This window comes from Sinocyclocheilus grahami, unplaced genomic scaffold (genome assembly GCF_001515645.1).
Source record: "Sinocyclocheilus grahami isolate Dianchi unplaced genomic scaffold, SAMN03320097.WGS_v1.1 scaffold196.1, whole genome shotgun sequence".
NCBI lineage: Eukaryota > Metazoa > Chordata > Actinopteri > Cypriniformes > Cyprinidae > Sinocyclocheilus > Sinocyclocheilus grahami.
In genome coordinates, this window is record NW_015505375.1 from 432,976 (window position 1) to 452,191 (window position 19,216).

The following is a 19,216-nucleotide window of genomic DNA, read 5'->3' on the forward strand; positions in this document are numbered from 1 at the left end:
CACTTTTAAGAGCTGTGTCAAAGGAAGACTACACTTTATTCTCTATTTCCTTTCAAAAACTATTGCTTTTCTGTGATTTTGGCTTAAAATCATCATATAAAGGCAAATATCCATGCCATGTCATTTGTACTCTTTCTGTTTGGTTCACAGAATTCATAGGTAACTAAACACGTCACTTTGTGATACGATCAAAACATGTTATGTTTGACTGAAAACCAAAAAACCTAGTCCACATTTTGTTTTTAAACCTGTAAACACATCAGTAAATCGGTCAACCTTTTTTTTTTGTTCTTGTCATGCTTATTTGTGGCTTCCCCACGCCATGTCAAAGTATATGTGTATGTGTGTGTGGCTTTATTTGCATATACTAGTATATTTGCACAACAAATGGTGCCCTCACTGAGCTGTTTTGCATGGTGTGTGCCTGCTTCTTTAGCTGACACTGAGGGTGAACGGCTGCTTTGTTTTTTCTGAAGCTGCACCCAAATATGTGTCCATCTGTCACTCATCCCCACTGCATTTCTGTCAATCATATTCTGTTTTATTACACTGAGTAGGCTATATATTAAATGTGAAATTAAGGTAAAGTAATTTAACACCCAGTTTTTAAGAGCAATAAATTTGTATACTATGGAGAATATATTTTATATTTTCTTTGGTGTGTGTATACACACACACACACACACACACACAGAGTACGGTCAGTAAGATTTTTTAAAGAAATTAATACATTTATTCAGCATTCATTAAATGAATCAAGTGACCAAAGATACATTTACATTGTTACAAAATAATTATATTTGTAATGTTATTTTAGCCTTCTATTTATCAAAGAATCCTGAAAAAAAGAGATCATGTTTCAACAAAAATTCAACTACAATAATAAGAAGAAATGTTACTTGAGCTCCAATTAGCATATTGGAATGATTTCTGAAGGATCATGTGACTCTGAAGACTGGAGTAATGGCTGCTGAAAGTTCATCACAGGAATAAATTGCATTTAAAATGGTAGCACTTTAGTATAGGGACCAATTCTCACTATTAACTAGTTGCTTATTATCATGCCTATTATTTACATATTGCTTGTTTATTAGTACTTATAAAGCATTTATTCCACATGTACTTATTCTACATCCCTAATCCTATACCCAATACCTAAACTTACTGTAACAACTACCTTACTAATAATAAGCAACAAATTGGGAGTAGTTAATGGTTTGTTAATAACGAGAATTGGAGCTTAAAATAAAGTGTGACTACTAGTTATTTTAAATTTACTGTATTTTTTAACATTGATCAAATAAATGCAGTGAGCATAGCAGACTTCTTTAATCACGTATGACTCCAAATGCTCAAGTGACCAAAGATACATTTACATTGTTACAAAATAATTATATTTGTAATGTTATTTTAGCCTTCTATTTATCAAAGAATCCTGAAAAAAAGAGATCATGTTTCAACAAAAATTCAACTACAATAATAAGAAGAAATGTTACTTGAGCTCCAATTAGCATATTGGAATGATTTCTGAAGGATCATGTGACTCTGAAGACTGGAGTAATGGCTGCTGAAAGTTAAGCTTTGCCATCACAGGAATAAATTGCATTTAAAATGGTAGCACTTTAGTATAGGGACCAATTCTCACTATTAACTAGTTGCTTATTATCATGCCTATTATTTACATATTGCTTGTTTATTAGTACTTATAAAGCATTTATTCCACATGTACTTATTCTACATCCCTAATCCTATACCCAATACCTAAACTTACTGTAACAACTACCTTACTAATAATAAGCAACAAATTGGGAGTAGTTAATGGTTTGTTAATAACGAGAATTGGAGCTTAAAATAAAGTGTGACTACTAGTTATTTTAAATTTACTGTATTTTTTAACATTGATCAAATAAATGCAGTGAGCATAGCAGACTTCTTTAATCACGTATGACTCCAAATGCTACTACATGTGTACACACACACACACACACACTTTTCACTTAATAACAGTGCAAATAGTTATTCAAAAATATTTAATGGCATCACATTTTACTACATGTGATATAGAAAATTGATATTTACATTTATAATTATATATTTACAGGAATATATATTAAAATGTTTTTATATATTTGTTCATTTATACCTCCATGAAATGTGTACAATTATAATTCATGTAATTTTATTACGTTATTGTGTGTGGAATATTGGGGGGAAATTCTCTCCACTTTTTGCTATCTGGCCCCTTATCTAAATTCCTTCTCAGATCCTGACTGACTGGAGACATGACACAGATTTGGACATTAGGTCATAAAATAGGCTCCAGGTCCACTTTGAGAGCATTGGTGCAGACAGGAACACTTTACCAGACACAATATTAAGAGAGCTTTCTCCATCTTGCACCCACACACATTCTTACTGCCACTTCTGACCCTTATCGTTTTTTCCCCCTTCCAATTTAACTCTTACATGGCACTACTTGTGATTGACAGATAAACAGCTTTAGCTTTAGAAGTTTTATTTAGGAAGATGCAGGTTTTTAACAAACTGTAGTCTATAAACGATTGTTGGATTTGTGCATTGACACACTAACAGTCATGTTAGCACACCTGAGCTTGTTGCAGTCTGACCTGTCTTACCGCCTCATTTGTCATCTCCAATCACAAGCTCTTTTGAGCGGAGCTGAAAGACAAGGAATTATCAGCCCTTGCTTGGTGATGAGAGCTCAGCCTGCTGCTCAAAAGAGAAAGTATGTGAGAACACCAGCAAGTTAAACATGTAAGAACACAGGCAAACACACTCTTCTCTGTCAGTCCTCTGCAACATCCAAAGAGTGACTCATGCTGTTTGCATCAAATATTTCGGACATTTAGGCAATGATTAGCAATGCAATCTGATGACCTATTTTTATTTATTTATTTAATGTATGTATGCCACAAGACTGATGTGATGTCTGATTATGTCTCTCTGTATAGGAGAGATTTAAGATAATGCAGAATTGTTATTACAGGAATAAGACAATATATATATTCTATTTTGTCAGTTACCAGTGATAACCAAAAACCATTTTTTGTGAGTGCGGCCTTAGTACACTAAGCCATTTTGTATGTCTCCCTTATAAGACACACCCAAGTAATGTTTTGCAGTCTCTACTAATGAGCTGATGAGTTGAAGGGATACATACAAAATGTGCAGGGCTAAGGGTCCTCCAGGACAGGTTTGAGAACCACTGCATTAAGCCATATTCAAAATTTTGATTTAAGCTCAAATGACAGATGCTTTGCCAAATAGCAATGGCGCAAATCACAACTTCAGATTTCTTTTATGTCATCCAAGGTGTAAAAATATTGGTAGCACTTAAGGTTCTATTTGTTAACATAAGCTTACTGCATTAGTAAGAATGAAAAAATACAGTATATGCATTGTATACTTTCATTACGAACAATGGAAAAGACTTCTGAAGCATTTATTAATCAGTTAATTTCAACATTTACTAATATTACTAATATTAGATTAGACTGCCACAGGCTAGATTACTGAGAGATTCTGCATCATATTAAGATGAATATTTTAGGATAACTATGTACTGTATATGATATATTGTATGTATTAATATAAATAAACAAATAGGCATATAATAATAATGACCACTGTCCCAGGCCACACTGAATAAATGATCACTTGTCTGAAAAAATCTGTCTTTCCTTCATAAGGGTGATACCTGACCTTCATGTTTCATGTTGAGGTCCCGATCATCCTGTCAGGTTTTGTTGCGTGATAATGTTTGATTGTATTCTATTATACACATATACATGACCAATTTCGGGCATGAAATACAAGTAGATTTACAAATATGTACTTTCAGTCACAGTATCTGCAAGGCACACTGTTAGTCTTTGGTGTGTTTGCCGACACGCAGTAAGTCTGGGAACAGGGTAAATGTTTGCATTGTGGCCGTGAAAGAGTGAAGCTTGCTGGTTGGTTTGTGTTCATGGAGGGGTGGGGTAGAGCATAGGGTGGATATGATATGCCTCGCTGACTGTAAGTACAGTTGTAGGCTGAAGTGACACATCCCTGCGTGCCAGTGTCTGGGCGGGCCATGTGGGGGTGGAGGTGGAGAGTATCGGTGGCTGAGAAGCAGTTAAAAGCGTTTGGTCAATGCTATTAATATCTTCAAATCCCAGTGAATGGGTGCCAAAATTGCAAAACCCCAAAGATAACAACATGGAAATCACCACAGTTTGTTATTTATATTCTTTCAATCTAGTATCATTATTATATTATAGTAACTGAAATTATATGAAGTAATAATATTTCCGAAACAACTTGTAATGTTTTTAGTAGTAGAAATGGACAAAGTGTTCCTTCTGTAAATAATTACCAGTAAGAAACAATTTGTTTATTTTGATAACTCAGACTGCTCCAGCATGTTCCACTTTCCATTTGGTACTTTATCAAAAATAGACATATCTGATGTAGATGGTGACAAATGATAACCTGAAATATGTCATTTTGACCTCTGACCTCTAATTGAAACAGAAAGAAAAACTTGCTAAAAATTCAAAATCTCATACAAATATTCAAGAAAGTTTAATGCGCCCATGGGCAATTACACATCAGTGAAATTTGTTCAGAATTTGATGTCGCTAATTTAATTTTTTTTGCGTTAAACAAAGACAAATATTCAGTCTGTGTAGTGGCAGCAGCACCTACTGGTTTGTCAAACAAAATACACTTACTCCACACAGCACCATTAAACTGTCATTGTTTTTTTTATTGTAGTTGCACTATATTTCATTCTCAGTACAAGCCTAACAATTCAGATGGGTCACTGAAAATTCATGCTGGAGTTGATATGCAGTGCTTTCTGACTAAACACTCCCCCAGAACTTTAATAAATATCCAGTGTCTATTTTATATCTAGTGGTAAATGCTTTAACACTGATCCAAAAGTAACACATGGTACTATAGTTACATGACTATACACAAATAGGAAATAAAACACAAAAATTTACTGTACAGACCTCACTGAGGATAAACAACAATTGAAAAAATATTGGAATGTCCTGCCAATACAAGATATGCTCATTTTATTATTTTTTTAATATAAAGGGGATCTTAGATTTGAAAATAATAAATACATCAACTAAACACACAAATCTTTTAAGAACACTATCTTATTCTGTCTGTGGAAATATTAGGTCAAATTATACATCATTTACAGTCAGAAATGAATCCTGGCCTTAAATCAGACATCAGGTGACACGTGTAATTTTTGTGATGTTAAAATATTTCCAGTTTAACATGGCGAGGTGCAACAACCATGTGTCAATCAGATCCTCAAAGAGTTTTAAAAAATGTTGCTCTGTGGCACTTTCAAATTCTGGCCTGTGTTTGAAAAAGCTGATTTTGAAGTCATTTCTTTACAGTTTTGTTTGTTGTGATTACTAGCACAAAAACTACACACTTCACCTTTACAAAAGGAAAAGAAAAATATATGAAAAATGTATGATATGCATAGTTTTATGGGTTCAGATAACATACTCAGGCATATAGTAATACACACACACAAAAGAATTTTGGGTTGCCTTTTAGCGGCCAGTTTACCATCTATGGAATGTGATATGAAAGCTTGAAAATGCCCACTGGATTCATGGACCATATAGAATGTTACATGACAGATAAATGACACTGTAACACAACAAATAAATTATTTGCTTAACTTTCCTTGTCTCATTTTTTTTCTTTGTTGCTAAATATTAATCTATTTTAAATAGTCAAATCTACCACCACTTAAAGGCTAAAATTTATTTTAGGACATTAAAGAAACATTGGAACATTTCACACTATGAACAGGAAATATGTATTTTGATTTGCAACTATTGCAATTTCAAAGAAAAAAATCCTTCAAATGTTTAATACTTCACATCACCTTGATCATTATTCTTCAAATAACTGTTCATAAATACATTATGCTAAGAACTTAAAAACCAAAATACATTTTATTGCAGATATTTTTAAAAAAGGGTTTGGATAAAGAGACAAATTCAAGGCTTGCAAAAATGAACACAGCGTCTGAACATACAGGAGGAATAGCAGCAGGCAATGCAGAGGTCAGATCAACCTCAAGAAAATTAAAGAAATTAATACAACAAAGTGGTGGCATTCCAAGTCAGGAATAATATTCCCAAAAGAGCACTCAATTGATTCTGTTGCTTATTTCCTTTGCGCAAGTACCACAGAGCTGTTTGTGCTGCTTGTTTTGGTTATTTTCTCTTCTTGCAGAAGAAGTGGTTTGATTGATTGGGTCATGATTAGGGTACATGCATAAGACTTAGTGGGGTAAAGCTACCAGGATATCTACATAGTTGACAGGGAAGAAGCCAGACTGCCCATTGATCCCTCCTTCATACCAGTTGTCATCAATCTTGCTGCTTAAGGTGATGATGTCACCTTCCTTGAAGCCTAGCTCACCCTCATTTTCAGGGTCGAAATCATAAAGTGCCCGACAGCAAGGCTGGTCCATTGGAGCTGAAACAGGACAAAAAAGTATTCTTTACAGGACAGAAAAAAAACAAAATCTTCCATTTCATAGATTTAATTATATTATTGGCTTACCTGGTGACCTGGAAGGGCCACTGTGCCCAATGTTCCCATTGTGGTTCTCACTGAAATCGATAGAAGTGCGAGGTTTGGGGACATACTCTCTTCTTGGCTTATTAGAAGCCTCTCTTATTCTGCCCCCCAAAAAATATAATAATCACAAAATTAACATTTAATTATTTTTTAAATCACAAAATAACATTTAAAAATTAACAATTAATCACTCATGCCACCAAAACACATAAAATAAGTCATTTTTATTTAAGAAATGTTCCACCTTCTGAGCAAGCCTAAATGCAAAGCATGTTTTTTGTGTATTTTCATAGTCAGACTTTCATCAGTTGCCACTACAGGCAACTTAAGTGCTTTACCAAACCATACCTATCGAGAACAGTTGGGGTCATTCACACAGGATGTTTTCATGTTCAAATACAGATGGTGAGCAACAGAATGAAACTGAATGTGGTCTCTAGATGTGTTGAACTATTTTTTACTTCACACAGTGTCTGAAAAATGTGACAGTCTTGATGTGAGATGTGATGCAATACAGCGAGATGCACCGCAACACCCAGGTGCAGGTGGGATACAAAAATGCATCCTGTGTGAAGGCCCCCCCACAGGCTACCTCTGACAGATTGACAAACTCCAAAACCGACTGCTATGAACTGTAGGCTTATGAATTGAATGCAATTGAAATAGAAAAATTGACTTTGTAAGTGTTTGTTTTAATGACTATATTCAGTGCTTTCGTCTGCCACAAAAATGTGACATTCTTGAATTGTATTCATTTGAAGGCTTTTCTCAGCAAAGTGATTGGCCTATGTGCGATTAATTACAAATATTTTTATCACATACTGTATCTTATCATGCAATTCATTTGATAAAATTTTTCTAATTGATTGCACAATCTAATAAAATGCTTTAAAGTACAATCAAAAAATACAATTTAACATTATTACTAGGGTTGTGTCTTTTTTTAAACAATTATTTGCACATGGTTTGTGAGTTAAAACAGTGAGTACCACTGATTGCGCCACTGTACCTAATCTTCAGACCAAGTCTGCAAAACTGCAAACACATTAATTGCTTTAGTTAACTGTAAAACAAGCCTTATAAAAAAAACTGTTCTCTACAGTTTTAAAACTCTATCATTTAAAACTAAGAGGTCTCATGTTGGAAACAGTGCCATTCAAAATGCCACACCAATTTACCAATTACAATTAGTGCTCATGTGTACAAACACTTACAGCTAATTTGTGCACTTAGAAATAATTTCTGTTTACAGTGTAAATACATACTGAATAAACATACATAAAGTACAGTGTAAGCAAAATTATGTGCGCTACACCACCCTGAACATGCAAAAGAAGATTGCAGTTTTTAACATTTGTCACATCTATGTGTAGTTGGAGTGTTTAAGAGCTAATCATTTAGCAGTTTTTGTTATGGAGCAAAACACCATTTTAAAGGGATAGTTAACCCAAAAATGAAAATTTGATGTTTATCTGCTTACCCCCAGGGCATCCAAGATGTAGGTGACTTTGTTGCTTCAGTAGAACACAAACGAAGATTTTTAACACAAACCGTTGCAGTCTGTCAGTCTTATAATGGAGGTGAATAATAGGTGAATAATTTTTGTAAAAACAACAACAACAAACAAAACCAAATTAAACCCTGCTGTTCGTGACGATACATTGATGTGCAGATACACAAAACGATTGGCGTCCTGAGCGGCGGCGCGTTCTCCTGAGCACATTCTCAACAGCAGGCACGTGAGGCGGCTTCTTCTTCTTGCTTTACGGCAGATCGCAGACTTATAAGTGCGTTACCGCCACCAATCTCTCAAATGGACCATTGACACTTTATCTACAATATCAATTAGGAGTGTCAATGGTCCACTTGAGAGATAGGTGGCAGTAATGCACTTATAAGTCTGCGATCTGCCGTAAAGCAAGAAGAAGCCGCCGCCTCACGCGCCTGCTGTTGAGAACGTGCTCAGGACAGTTCGAACATTGTGTGAATCAGAGGTAAAAAACTGTTCAGTTTCTTGCGAAGACCAATAGTTTTGTGTCTTTACAAATTAATGTATCATCACGAGCCGCAGGGTTTAATTTGGTTTTGTGTATGTTTTTTTTTTTTTTACTCTCAAAGCCTTGATTCCCATTCACCTCCATTATAAGACTGACAGATGCAACGGTTTGTTAAAAATCTTCATTTGTGTTCTACTGAAGAAACAAAGTCACCTACATCTTGGATGCCCTGGGGGAAGCAGATCAACATCAAATTGTTATTTTTGGGTGAACTATCTGTAATGGGACCATGATTTGGGCACTACAAGTTCCAGCAGCCCCAGCGTTATACAAGGAAGTAGTGAAGTTTGTTTGCTCTTTCGCTTCCACTTTTGATTTTGGGGATGTCGTGGCAGATTTAGAAGTTGAAAAGAATGGTAGGTAATGAGATCTGTTTGTGAGAGGTGCTCTCGCACTTCTTCGCTACTTTTATTGATTGCATTCAGTGTATGAATTGATGTTGTGGCAGATATAGCACTTCAAAAGAATGGCAGCAGATAAGCAGTTACGTTAAATAATCCCGGAGCTTCGTCATGAACTGAACATTTTTATGTTTTAAAGGGGTCATATGATGCAATTTCAATTTTTCCTTTCTCTTTGGAGTGTTACAAGCTCTTGGTGCATAAAGAAGATCTGTAAAGTTGCAAAGACTAAAGTCTCAAATCCAAAGAGATATTCTTTATAAAAGTTAAGTCAGCCACACCTACCTAAAACGGCTCGTTCTAACATGCCCCCACATATCTACATCACTATGTGGAAAAATTTGCATAACGCCGCCCAAATGTTCACGCAAAGAAAGAAGGCGTAACTTTTATTCTGGCTGTAGTATTGTTGCTGCCGCCATGTTGTGAATGTGCTGTGTGATTCGTTGTGAATGCGAAACTACTTTGTTTGGCCTTCCAAAAGAGGACGATATCTGCTTCATCATGCCTGGAGCTGATCCGTGCTGGTCACTGAGGAAATACTTCAACTTCGTGCTGTCGATCGCTGGATCGGCTTTCACCGTGGACGAAGCGGAGTCCAGCCCAGGGTAGTCACATATGGTTGCCGCAAGCCCTCCGGACGCTCCTTCATCGAATCCGCCGCCTCTGCTCACTCAGCCCGCCGGCCGTTCCTCACTTTATCCCCCGGCCTCTGCTCACTCTAGCCACCGTGTGTGACGCTGTGTTTCATTGTGAAAGCGAAACTACTTCGTTTGGCCTTCCAACAATGGACACGACTAGAAATCAGTGGTTAAGTATTTACAACACTGTTCCAGAACACTTCAACCCAAATATTCAGATGTGTGCAGCACATTTTATGGAGGACTGTTTACGCATGACATGGTTTTATGTTTACGCGGCGCGATGCAACGCAACGCGTAAAAAGACAGTCAAGTCATTATAATCCATAATTATGTCCCCACTGGATGCAACGAATGCCTCGTTTATAATGGGCGTTCATGTTTTTGAATCATCGCTCTGGCCTGACAGGGCATCATCACAATGTGGTAAGGGGTGTAACATTTCCGTCACACGCTTGAGGTATTCGTCCAATCAACGCATTGGATAGCTGGCCAATCAGAGCACACCTCGCTTTTCAGAACGATGAGCTTTGTAAAAATCTACACGTTTCAGAAAGGCGGGGCATAGAGGAGAAACAATAATGTACAGTATGTGGAAAAGAATGTGTTTTTTTTAACCTTAAACCGCATAAACACATTTCATTACACCAAATACACAAAATAATGTTCTTTTTAGCAGCATCATATGACCCCTTTAAATTATGTGTAGTATTTATAGTGAGTGCATTTTATTTAAATTATGTGTTTTTATATCTTCATATTCATTTGTTGTAATAGACTGTGTTTTCCCTTTTAGGGATGCACGGTTACCATTTACTTTAGATTTAATACTTATGTTATTGTTTTTCATTTTCTTTTGTTCTGTGAATTTGGGACCCAGAGTGGCAGAAGAGAGATTAAGTCCCAAAGAAACTGGATTAATAGTGCCTGTTACACTATTGACTTGTATTTGTGTCACCTGCATTGCCCACTGTTAATTAAGTTGTTTGTTTTCTTTTGTAGGTTTAGTTTTGGGTTCTTAAGCCAATGGTGGCCACGGCGTTGCCCTCACTGTGTGGATGGCGGTGGTGAGGTGGCTGGGATTGTGTAGTGGTGTGATCACATTATTTCAATTTTTTCTGTAGGTCTGCAGTGTGATTGCTGTGAGCCTGATTGTTGTGAGAACACTTTTGCTCTTGTGCCACTTTGTCTTCACTTTCTGGGTAACCTGTGGCCTTCTATAGTTGGTTTTCGTTTTGTTGTTTCTCGTTTATCTTTTACTTTTATTTTTCTCATGTGGGTATTTGCATCAAAGATTGGTGATGTGATGTTTTAATACTTTTGACCTATCTGAATAAAAATGTGCCTGTTGTTCAAAGTCACCTCATGGCTCCTTTCGCCTGGTTACTACTGACTTCTTTGGGTCATTCCACCACATATCCCTTTAAGGACTCATAATTTCAGAAATCATATGTATGCAATTGTCAAAAACTGTTTGTACAAGTAATAACATAAAATTAATAGTCAAATGAATTGTCATAAACATACTTTTAACTTTTTAAGAACGGATGCCTGTAATTGCATGTTTTATTGTGAGAAGGGAGATCTTCCATTCAAACATTAAACTAGTTTTAGGATTTATTCCAGAATACAGACCTGTCCTCTAACTTGCTGGACAGCTGCTGAAGGATCTCTGTGGCCTGTCTGTGGTAGTTCACCTGAGCTTGGACCAGAGCAGAAATCTGACTCACTTGTTCAATCTGCAGAAACAGTTAGAACATCAACAGCTATTACGCATGAAAGCAAATAATGCCTTACTGATTGTATATCAAGGTCAATACTAACAAACAATGGCTACATTTACATGCACCCTTATAATGTAGTAAAGGCAGCACTGAAGTATTGCAAGCTTGTGTAAACACTGTGATGATGATTACATTCATATTTAGAGTAACCATGAATCACAGTAAATATGTTGAGTATTGCGTTTTTAATCTGACTATACGCTCATACATGGGTTCGAAAACATGCTGGAACAGAAGAAGCCACACTTTATTGGCATCATGCACATTGATGTTCAGGAATGTGCCTGAAGTGTGTCCATTCTAGTGTTTCCGACCATCAATAAAACACATAATGTCCATGTTGTGTAAAACTATAAGCATGAACTCAGTTTCCTGAGTTCCCCAGAAGTGTGGCTTCTGCAAAATGAGGGAGACCGTGTACCCTAGAACTGGCGAACAGGTCCATGAACGCAGGAATGCTTGAAGGCTGCCTATTTTAAAGCAAAAACATCACACCTCTTAGCAAATAATCTAAATAATGGCAAGTATCATGTAAATGGGACAAAAATGTTTGCCCATTTCATATAAACTTAATTCTTACTTTGATTACTGGTGGTAAACAGACTGTTAACCATGTAGACATAGCCATTGTGTAAGATGAACTGATCAATGAAAACAAGTGAATCCTGTGACTTATTGTGGGTTATTACTTCAGAATAAAAGGAAAGGTGTAGTGGGAAGACTCACTGGACATTGGGACAGATGAAAGTAAAATGAAACTCTACAGAAGCATGAAATGGATTGTGAACAAGGGCAAGCACCGGTCAGGTCACAGATCTTACATCACTCTCCAGAAGGTTAAACATGCTTTGTTCGGCAACCTCCTTTGAGTCATCAAACTTCTCCAAGGCCTGTTTGATCTCATCTTCTGTGACTTTTCCTTGCCTTTTCTTCTTATAGTCAAAGTCCAACCGTCGCCCTTCCAACTTCTTCAGGTGATGCTGTCATAATAGAAAAAGATGCAATGTTCAGTTACTGACCTCTAGTGACATTCAGTTATACTGTCTCCATCAACAGCTGTGACAATAAAGTATGATCAAACACCCTATGACTTCTTCAAAGCCATTTCAAATACTGATAAATATTCTCACTGTAATGTAATAATCAAAAGAACATTTAAATCTCACAGGCTATCTAAAAACTGTAGCCTCAACTGAAGTTTATCCAAAATCTAACTAAATATCAGTGACTGACATGGGAGAATCATTTGTATTTAAAGAGGTCATGCATACATTTTTATTATTTATATTCAGTTCAAATATGTGACCCTGGACCACAAAACCAATCATAAGGGTCCATTTTTCTGAAATTGAGATTTATACATCATCTGAAAGCTGAATAAATAAGCTTTCCATTAACATATGGTTTGTTATAGTAGGACAAGTTGGTCGAGAAACAACTATTTGAAAATCTGGAATCTGAGGGTACAAAAAAATCTAAATACTGAGAAAATCGCCTTTAAAGTTGTCCAAAAGAAGTTCTTAGCAATGAATATTAGTAATCAAAAATTAAGTTTTGATATATTTACGGTAAGAAATTTACAAAATATCTTCATGGAACATGATCTTTACTTAATATTCTGATGATTTGTGGCATAAAAGAAAAATCGATAAATTTGACACATACAATATTCTTTAGGCTATTGCTAAAAATATACCCCAGCGACTTAAGACTGATTTTGTGGTCCAGGGTCACATATTGTTAGTATAGTCACTAAAATCTAAATACAGTTACGACTGATGACCATTTGTGTCTCCTTTCTCTGACCTTAGAATTAAATGAGACTGATGTGTTGTGAGACTGATTTTTGCTGATGTGTGTGAAATGAGATTTAGCCCTTTTTACTCTCAAGCTGCTTCCAGTATATTTTATAACAGCCCAAGCCATCTGTCATCCAGCAACCTCTTTGTGTCAAGTTCATGAAACAACCCACACTGCCACTGAAACTGTTAAGGTTGAAATGAAATGAGCAGTGACACTGCAACTATTTTCCAGGAGGGATAATTGCCACAATTAATGATATGGTATGACAATGACTTAATTTGAATGCAGTGCAGTGCTATTTCAGAGCTTTTAAGAGTCAGGTTAGACTGGATTGTGAAAAGTTAGTGAATAAAACAGATTTTTACACTGAAATATCGCATGCAAAAGGAACACAACTGTGAATTTTCCGTTAAGAGGTCATAAGACAAAATGTTGGAGGGGTAAACATTTTGTCTTACAATAAGAAAAATGCAATAATTTCTTATATCTCACCTGGATTTCTTTTAAGTCTTTATCATGCATATTCTGCAAGGGATCAATAAAGTTTTGCTTGACCTCCATGTCTAGAGCATCTTTAACTTCACCTAGCTCTCGCATGGCTTCTCCAACATCGATCAGAGCCAGACCTGTAAAACACAAGTGTACATTATATCTCTCTCTATAATATAGCTGTATCTTTTAAGGGCAAATCAGTGAGAATCCAATGCACTGAATTAAGCAGTTTTTAGTTATTCATATACTAACACAAAACTAATAGATCTGGTTATGGTGATGATAGATTACTTGATTTTAAATTGGTTTCAAAAAAATCTAAATACTGAGAAAATCGCCTTTAAAGTTGTCCAAAAGAAGTTCTTAGCAATGAATATTAGTAATCAAAAATTAAGTTTTGATATATTTACGGTAAGAAATTTACAAAATATCTTCATGGAACATGATCTTTACTTAATATTCTGATGATTTGTGGCATAAAAGAAAAATCGATAAATTTGACCCATACAATATTCTTTAGGCTATTGCTAAAAATATACCCCAGCGACTTAAGACTGATTTTGTGGTCCAGGGTCACATATTGTTAGTATAGTCACTAAAATCTAAATACAGTTACGACTGATGACCATTTGTGTCTCCTTTCTCTGACCTTAGAATTAAATGAGACTGATGTGTTGTGAGACTGATTTTTGCTGATGTGTGTGAAATGAGATTTAGCCCTTTTTACTCTCAAGCTGCTTCCAGTATATTTTATAACAGCCCAAGCCATCTGTCATCCAGCAACCTCTTTGTGTCAAGTTCATGAAACAACCCACACTGCCACTGAAACTGTTAAGGTTGAAATGAAATGAGCAGTGACACTGCAACTATTTTCCAGGAGGGATAATTGCCACAATTAATGATATGGTATGACAATGACTTAATTTGAATGCAGTGCAGTGCTATTTCAGAGCTTTTAAGAGTCAGGTTAGACTGGATTGTGAAAAGTTAGTGAATAAAACAGATTTTTACACTGAAATATCGCATGCAAAAGGAACACAACTGTGAATTTTCCGTTAAGAGGTCATAAGACAAAATGTTGGAGGGGTAAACATTTTGTCTTACAATAAGAAAAATGCAATAATTTCTTATATCTCACCTGGATTTCTTTTAAGTCTTTATCATGCATATTCTGCAAGGGATCAATAAAGTTTTGCTTGACCTCCATGTCTAGAGCATCTTTAACTTCACCTAGCTCTCGCATGGCTTCTCCAACATCGATCAGAGCCAGACCTGTAAAACACAAGTGTACATTATATCTCTCTCTATAATATAGCTGTATCTTTTAAGGGCAAATCAGTGAGAATCCAATGCACTGAATTAAGCAGTTTTTAGTTATTCATATACTAACACAAAACTAATAGATCTGGTTATGGTGATGATAGATTACTTGATTTTAAATTGGTTTTAAGTATTTCAGCAATCACAGCCATTTCTTAAAACAACTTCTTCTTCAAAACACTTAGTGCTGGTCAGTTTTTAACAAACCCTCTTTTTATTCTCCAGAACATAGTCAAATGGTTTTCAAACATGACAAATTTATTTTTATACAACTGCACTTATAAATGCTTCCAGTATGTTAATATTTGACTGCTGTTATCACAATTCTTTCCTGCTAATTTCCACATTATTAGACATCTGCATATGCTGCAAACAGTTTGTCACTATGCACCAGTCAGTGAATACATTATTTGCATATCCTCAAGCTTTGTGTGATGATGATTAAAAAAACACAATGAGTTTTTGAATGGCAAAACCTTTTGTAATTTAATCTGAATAATCTACTAATTAAATGTAATTTAATTGCATGCAATGTAAGAATGTAGGCAGATTATTTTGTTTTAATGGGAGATTGAGAGCAAGCATCTAGTTTGGTTGAGCTGCTTTGTTAAGCTGCTCTTTACATGCGTGCTATAACTGATCTCTTGCATCATAGACAGCTTCATTTATTATAAATGAGAGTATTCTGATGTATCGTGCTGCATTGTCCATGTGGTGCAGCCACAAAAACAGCAACTACATTGTCAAAACAGTCTGGATTGTGGTTGTGGGTCATTGATAACCTTGTCATGGGCCAGATTTTGCCTGCTGGCAGGATGTTAAGCATCCTTGCCATACAGTCATTTCAGCCAACCACATTCCCAAAATGGTTCAGTTGTAGAGAGATGGTTCAATCTGACACAACCAACCAACAAATGAAGCTGTATCATAATTAATAATGGGAAACAGGTTATGTAAAAGGCAGCAGTGTCTGATTCTGTGAGTGAGCGAGTACATTACTACTTATCGCAGTTGAAACCAAAGAGCACCTATTTATCTTAATGTGGTCTAATTGCTGTTCTGATCAATTATAGTGGGAATGACAGATACATTGTATGTGCAACGACAGCTACAGAAAAAGTCACAATAAGCCCACAGAGATAACTTGCCCATCCATCTTGACGGATGATAATGAACAAATTAAACACATGTACTCTGACCAGTGAGAGGACAGTATTACTCACATGTGACTTGCATAAACATTTTGGTACAATTTTGGAAATGCTGCTGTGTGAAAGCAAACTGAACCAAGAAGAATACTTGTAACAATTTAAGTACCAAACTATCTACAGGTCTGAAAAGAGCCTTATTGACAGACCTGGTTGTGCCTTGTTTTGAGTGGTGTTGAGATGGCTTAAACATTTAAATATTAACACGTTATTTTCCTTATTATTAGTGAATTCTGCTAGCTGATGGATTTTTGCTCGTTACACATTAACATAAAGACTGAGTTTATTGTTTAATCTAGTTTGCAAACTAAGTAACCATTACATCAATAGAGCTTGCTGATAAAAAATATTTTGGAATAAGGCAGTTTACATTGTGTATGTTAATACTGCGCTTTATGTGGAAGAGCTGCCCACAAGGTTAAAAGCTCCGACATTGTGTATGGTCATAGCAAAGCAAGCATTACCAAAGCTGGATTCCTCCCCGAGTTCCCTGCCAAACTTTTGCATGGACTCTCCCAGGATGACTTCAGTCTGTGTGTAGCCAGTACCTTTATCTCCACCACGGATTTTAGACATGGAGCTGATCATACTCATTTTGGCACGAGTTGCTGAATAAACAAGCAAACAAAACAAAACAAAAAAAAGCACAAAATCATTAATGTGATGTACATTAGTGAGATTTTAATTTTTTAAAGCTAGGGATATACTGTATATACTATTACAAATTATTATTCACATTCACCTGGATTGGGCTGTAGGTACTCCGTTGTCTTGGTCATAATGTCCAACACCGCCCTTGTGGTGGCGTCAACTTTCTATGTTACGGTAAAGATGAAAAGATACAAAAATAGAAAAGAATGAATGTTTTTATTTATATTTATTTTAATGCCATGTCACCAGCAAGGATATCTTCATAGGGAAAACAGAATAAATAAAAGTCAAACAATTAACAAAAAGCTATATAAAGACATTTAAGGTTAATACTAGACAAAAATAACATTCATTCTTATTACCAGAATGTAAAACATAATTATACATTGCACATATGGCAAAAGCAGTGCCTGACATTACACAAACAGTTTCATGAATGGGGCCAATGTCAAGTTATTTTTTACTCCTATCTACATACCTTCTAATCATAATTAAGTGCTCTAGAAAGGAAATTCTACACTGAACAAAATTATAAATGCAACACTTTTGTTTTTGCCCCCATTTTTCATGAGCAGAGGAGAAGTGCTCACTAACACAGATTTAGACAGATTTGTGAACAATATTTGAGAGAAATAGGCCTTTTGTGTACATAGAAAAAGTCTTAGATCTCTGAGTTCAGCTCATAAAAGTGTTGCGTTTATAATTTTGTTCAGTGTATATTTATATATCTTTTGTTGCCTACAGACCCCAGTAGGTGCTCACTTCTCCATTTTGTCATCCATCTATCATTCCACTGTTTTTATCTTTATAAGAGACATACAGTGGGTACGGAAAGTATTCAGACCCCCTTAAATTTTTCACTCTTTGTTATATTGCAGCCATTTGCTAAAATCATTTAAGTTAATTTTTTTTCCTCATTAATGTACACACAGCACCCCATATTGACAGAAAAACACAGAATTGTTGACATTTTTGCAGATTTATTAAAAAAGAAAAAACTGAAATATCACATGGTCCTAAATATTCAGACCCTTTGCTCAGTATTTAGTAGAAGCACCCTTTTGATCGAATACAGCCATGAGTCTTTTTGGGAAAGATGCAACAAGTTATTCACACCTGGATTTGGGGATCCTCTGCCATCCCTCCTTGCAGATCCTCTCCAGTTCTGTCAGGTTGGATAGTAAACGTTGGTGGACAGCCATTTTTAGGTCGCTCCAGAGATGCTCAATTGGGTTTAAGTCAGGGCTCTGGCTGGGCCATTCAAGAACAGTCACAGAGTTGTTGTGAAACCACTCCTTCGTTATTTTAGCTGTGTGCTTAGGGTCATTGTCTTGTTGGAAGATAAACCTTCGGCCCAGTCTGAGGTCCTGAGCACTCTGGAGAAGGTTTTCGTCCAGGATATCCCTGTACTTGGCCACATTCATCTTTCCCTCGATTGCAACCAGTCATCCTGTCCCTGCAGCTGAAAAACACCCCCACAGCATGATGCTGCCACCACCATGCTTCACTGTTGGGACAGGTGATGAGCAGTGCCTGGTTTTCTCCACACATACCGCTTAGAATTAAGGCCAAAAAGTTATATCTTGGTCTCATCAGACCAAAGAATCTTATTTCTCACCATCTTGGAGTCCTTCAGGTGTTTTTTAGCAAACTCCATGCAGGCTTTCATGTGTCTTGCACTGAGGAGAGGCTTCCGTCGGGCCACTCTGCCATAAAGCCCCGACTGGTGGAGGGCTGCAGTGATGGTTGACTTTCTACAACTTTCTCCCATCTCCCGACTGCATCTCTGGAGCTCAGCCACAGTGATCTTTGGGTTCTTCTTTACCTCTCTCACCAAGGCTCTTCCCCCCCGATAGCTCAGTTTGGCCGGACGGCCAGCTCTAGGAAGGGTTCTGATCGTCCCAAACGTCTTCCATTTAAGGAATGGAGGCCACTGTGCTCTTGGGAACCTTAAGTGCAGCAGAAATTTTTTTGTAACCTTGGCCAGATCTGTGCCTTGCCACAATTCTGTCTCTGAGCTCTTCAGGCAGTTCCTTTGACCTCATAATTCTCATTTGCTCTGACATGCACTGTGAGATGTAAGGTCTTATATAGACAGGTGTGTGGCTTTCCAAATCAAGTCCAATCAGTATAATCAAACACAGATGGACTCAAATGAAGGTGTAGAACCATCACAAGGATGATCAGAAGAAATGGACAGCACATGAGTTAAATATATGAGTGTCA

At 36.4% G+C, this 19,216-nt stretch overlaps 1 protein-coding gene across 1 annotated transcript in view; it reads right to left on the minus strand.

Moving 5' to 3' along the window:
- Positions 1-5,468: 5,468 nt before the first annotated feature.
- sh3gl2a (SH3 domain containing GRB2 like 2a, endophilin A1) overlaps positions 5,469-19,216 on the minus strand; it is a 25,435-nt gene continuing 11,687 nt past the window's right edge. Inside the window, exons 3-9 of the mRNA XM_016285344.1 lie at positions 17,082-17,154; positions 16,804-16,947; positions 14,950-15,083; positions 12,338-12,496; positions 11,368-11,471; positions 6,616-6,734; positions 5,469-6,528 (exon numbers count right to left, since the gene is read on the minus strand). Coding sequence (XP_016140830.1) covers positions 6,332-6,528; positions 6,616-6,734; positions 11,368-11,471; positions 12,338-12,496; positions 14,950-15,083; positions 16,804-16,947; positions 17,082-17,154 — 930 coding nt within the window. The 3' untranslated portion in view covers positions 5,469-6,331. The remainder of the gene's footprint in view (positions 6,529-6,615; positions 6,735-11,367; positions 11,472-12,337; positions 12,497-14,949; positions 15,084-16,803; positions 16,948-17,081; positions 17,155-19,216) is intronic.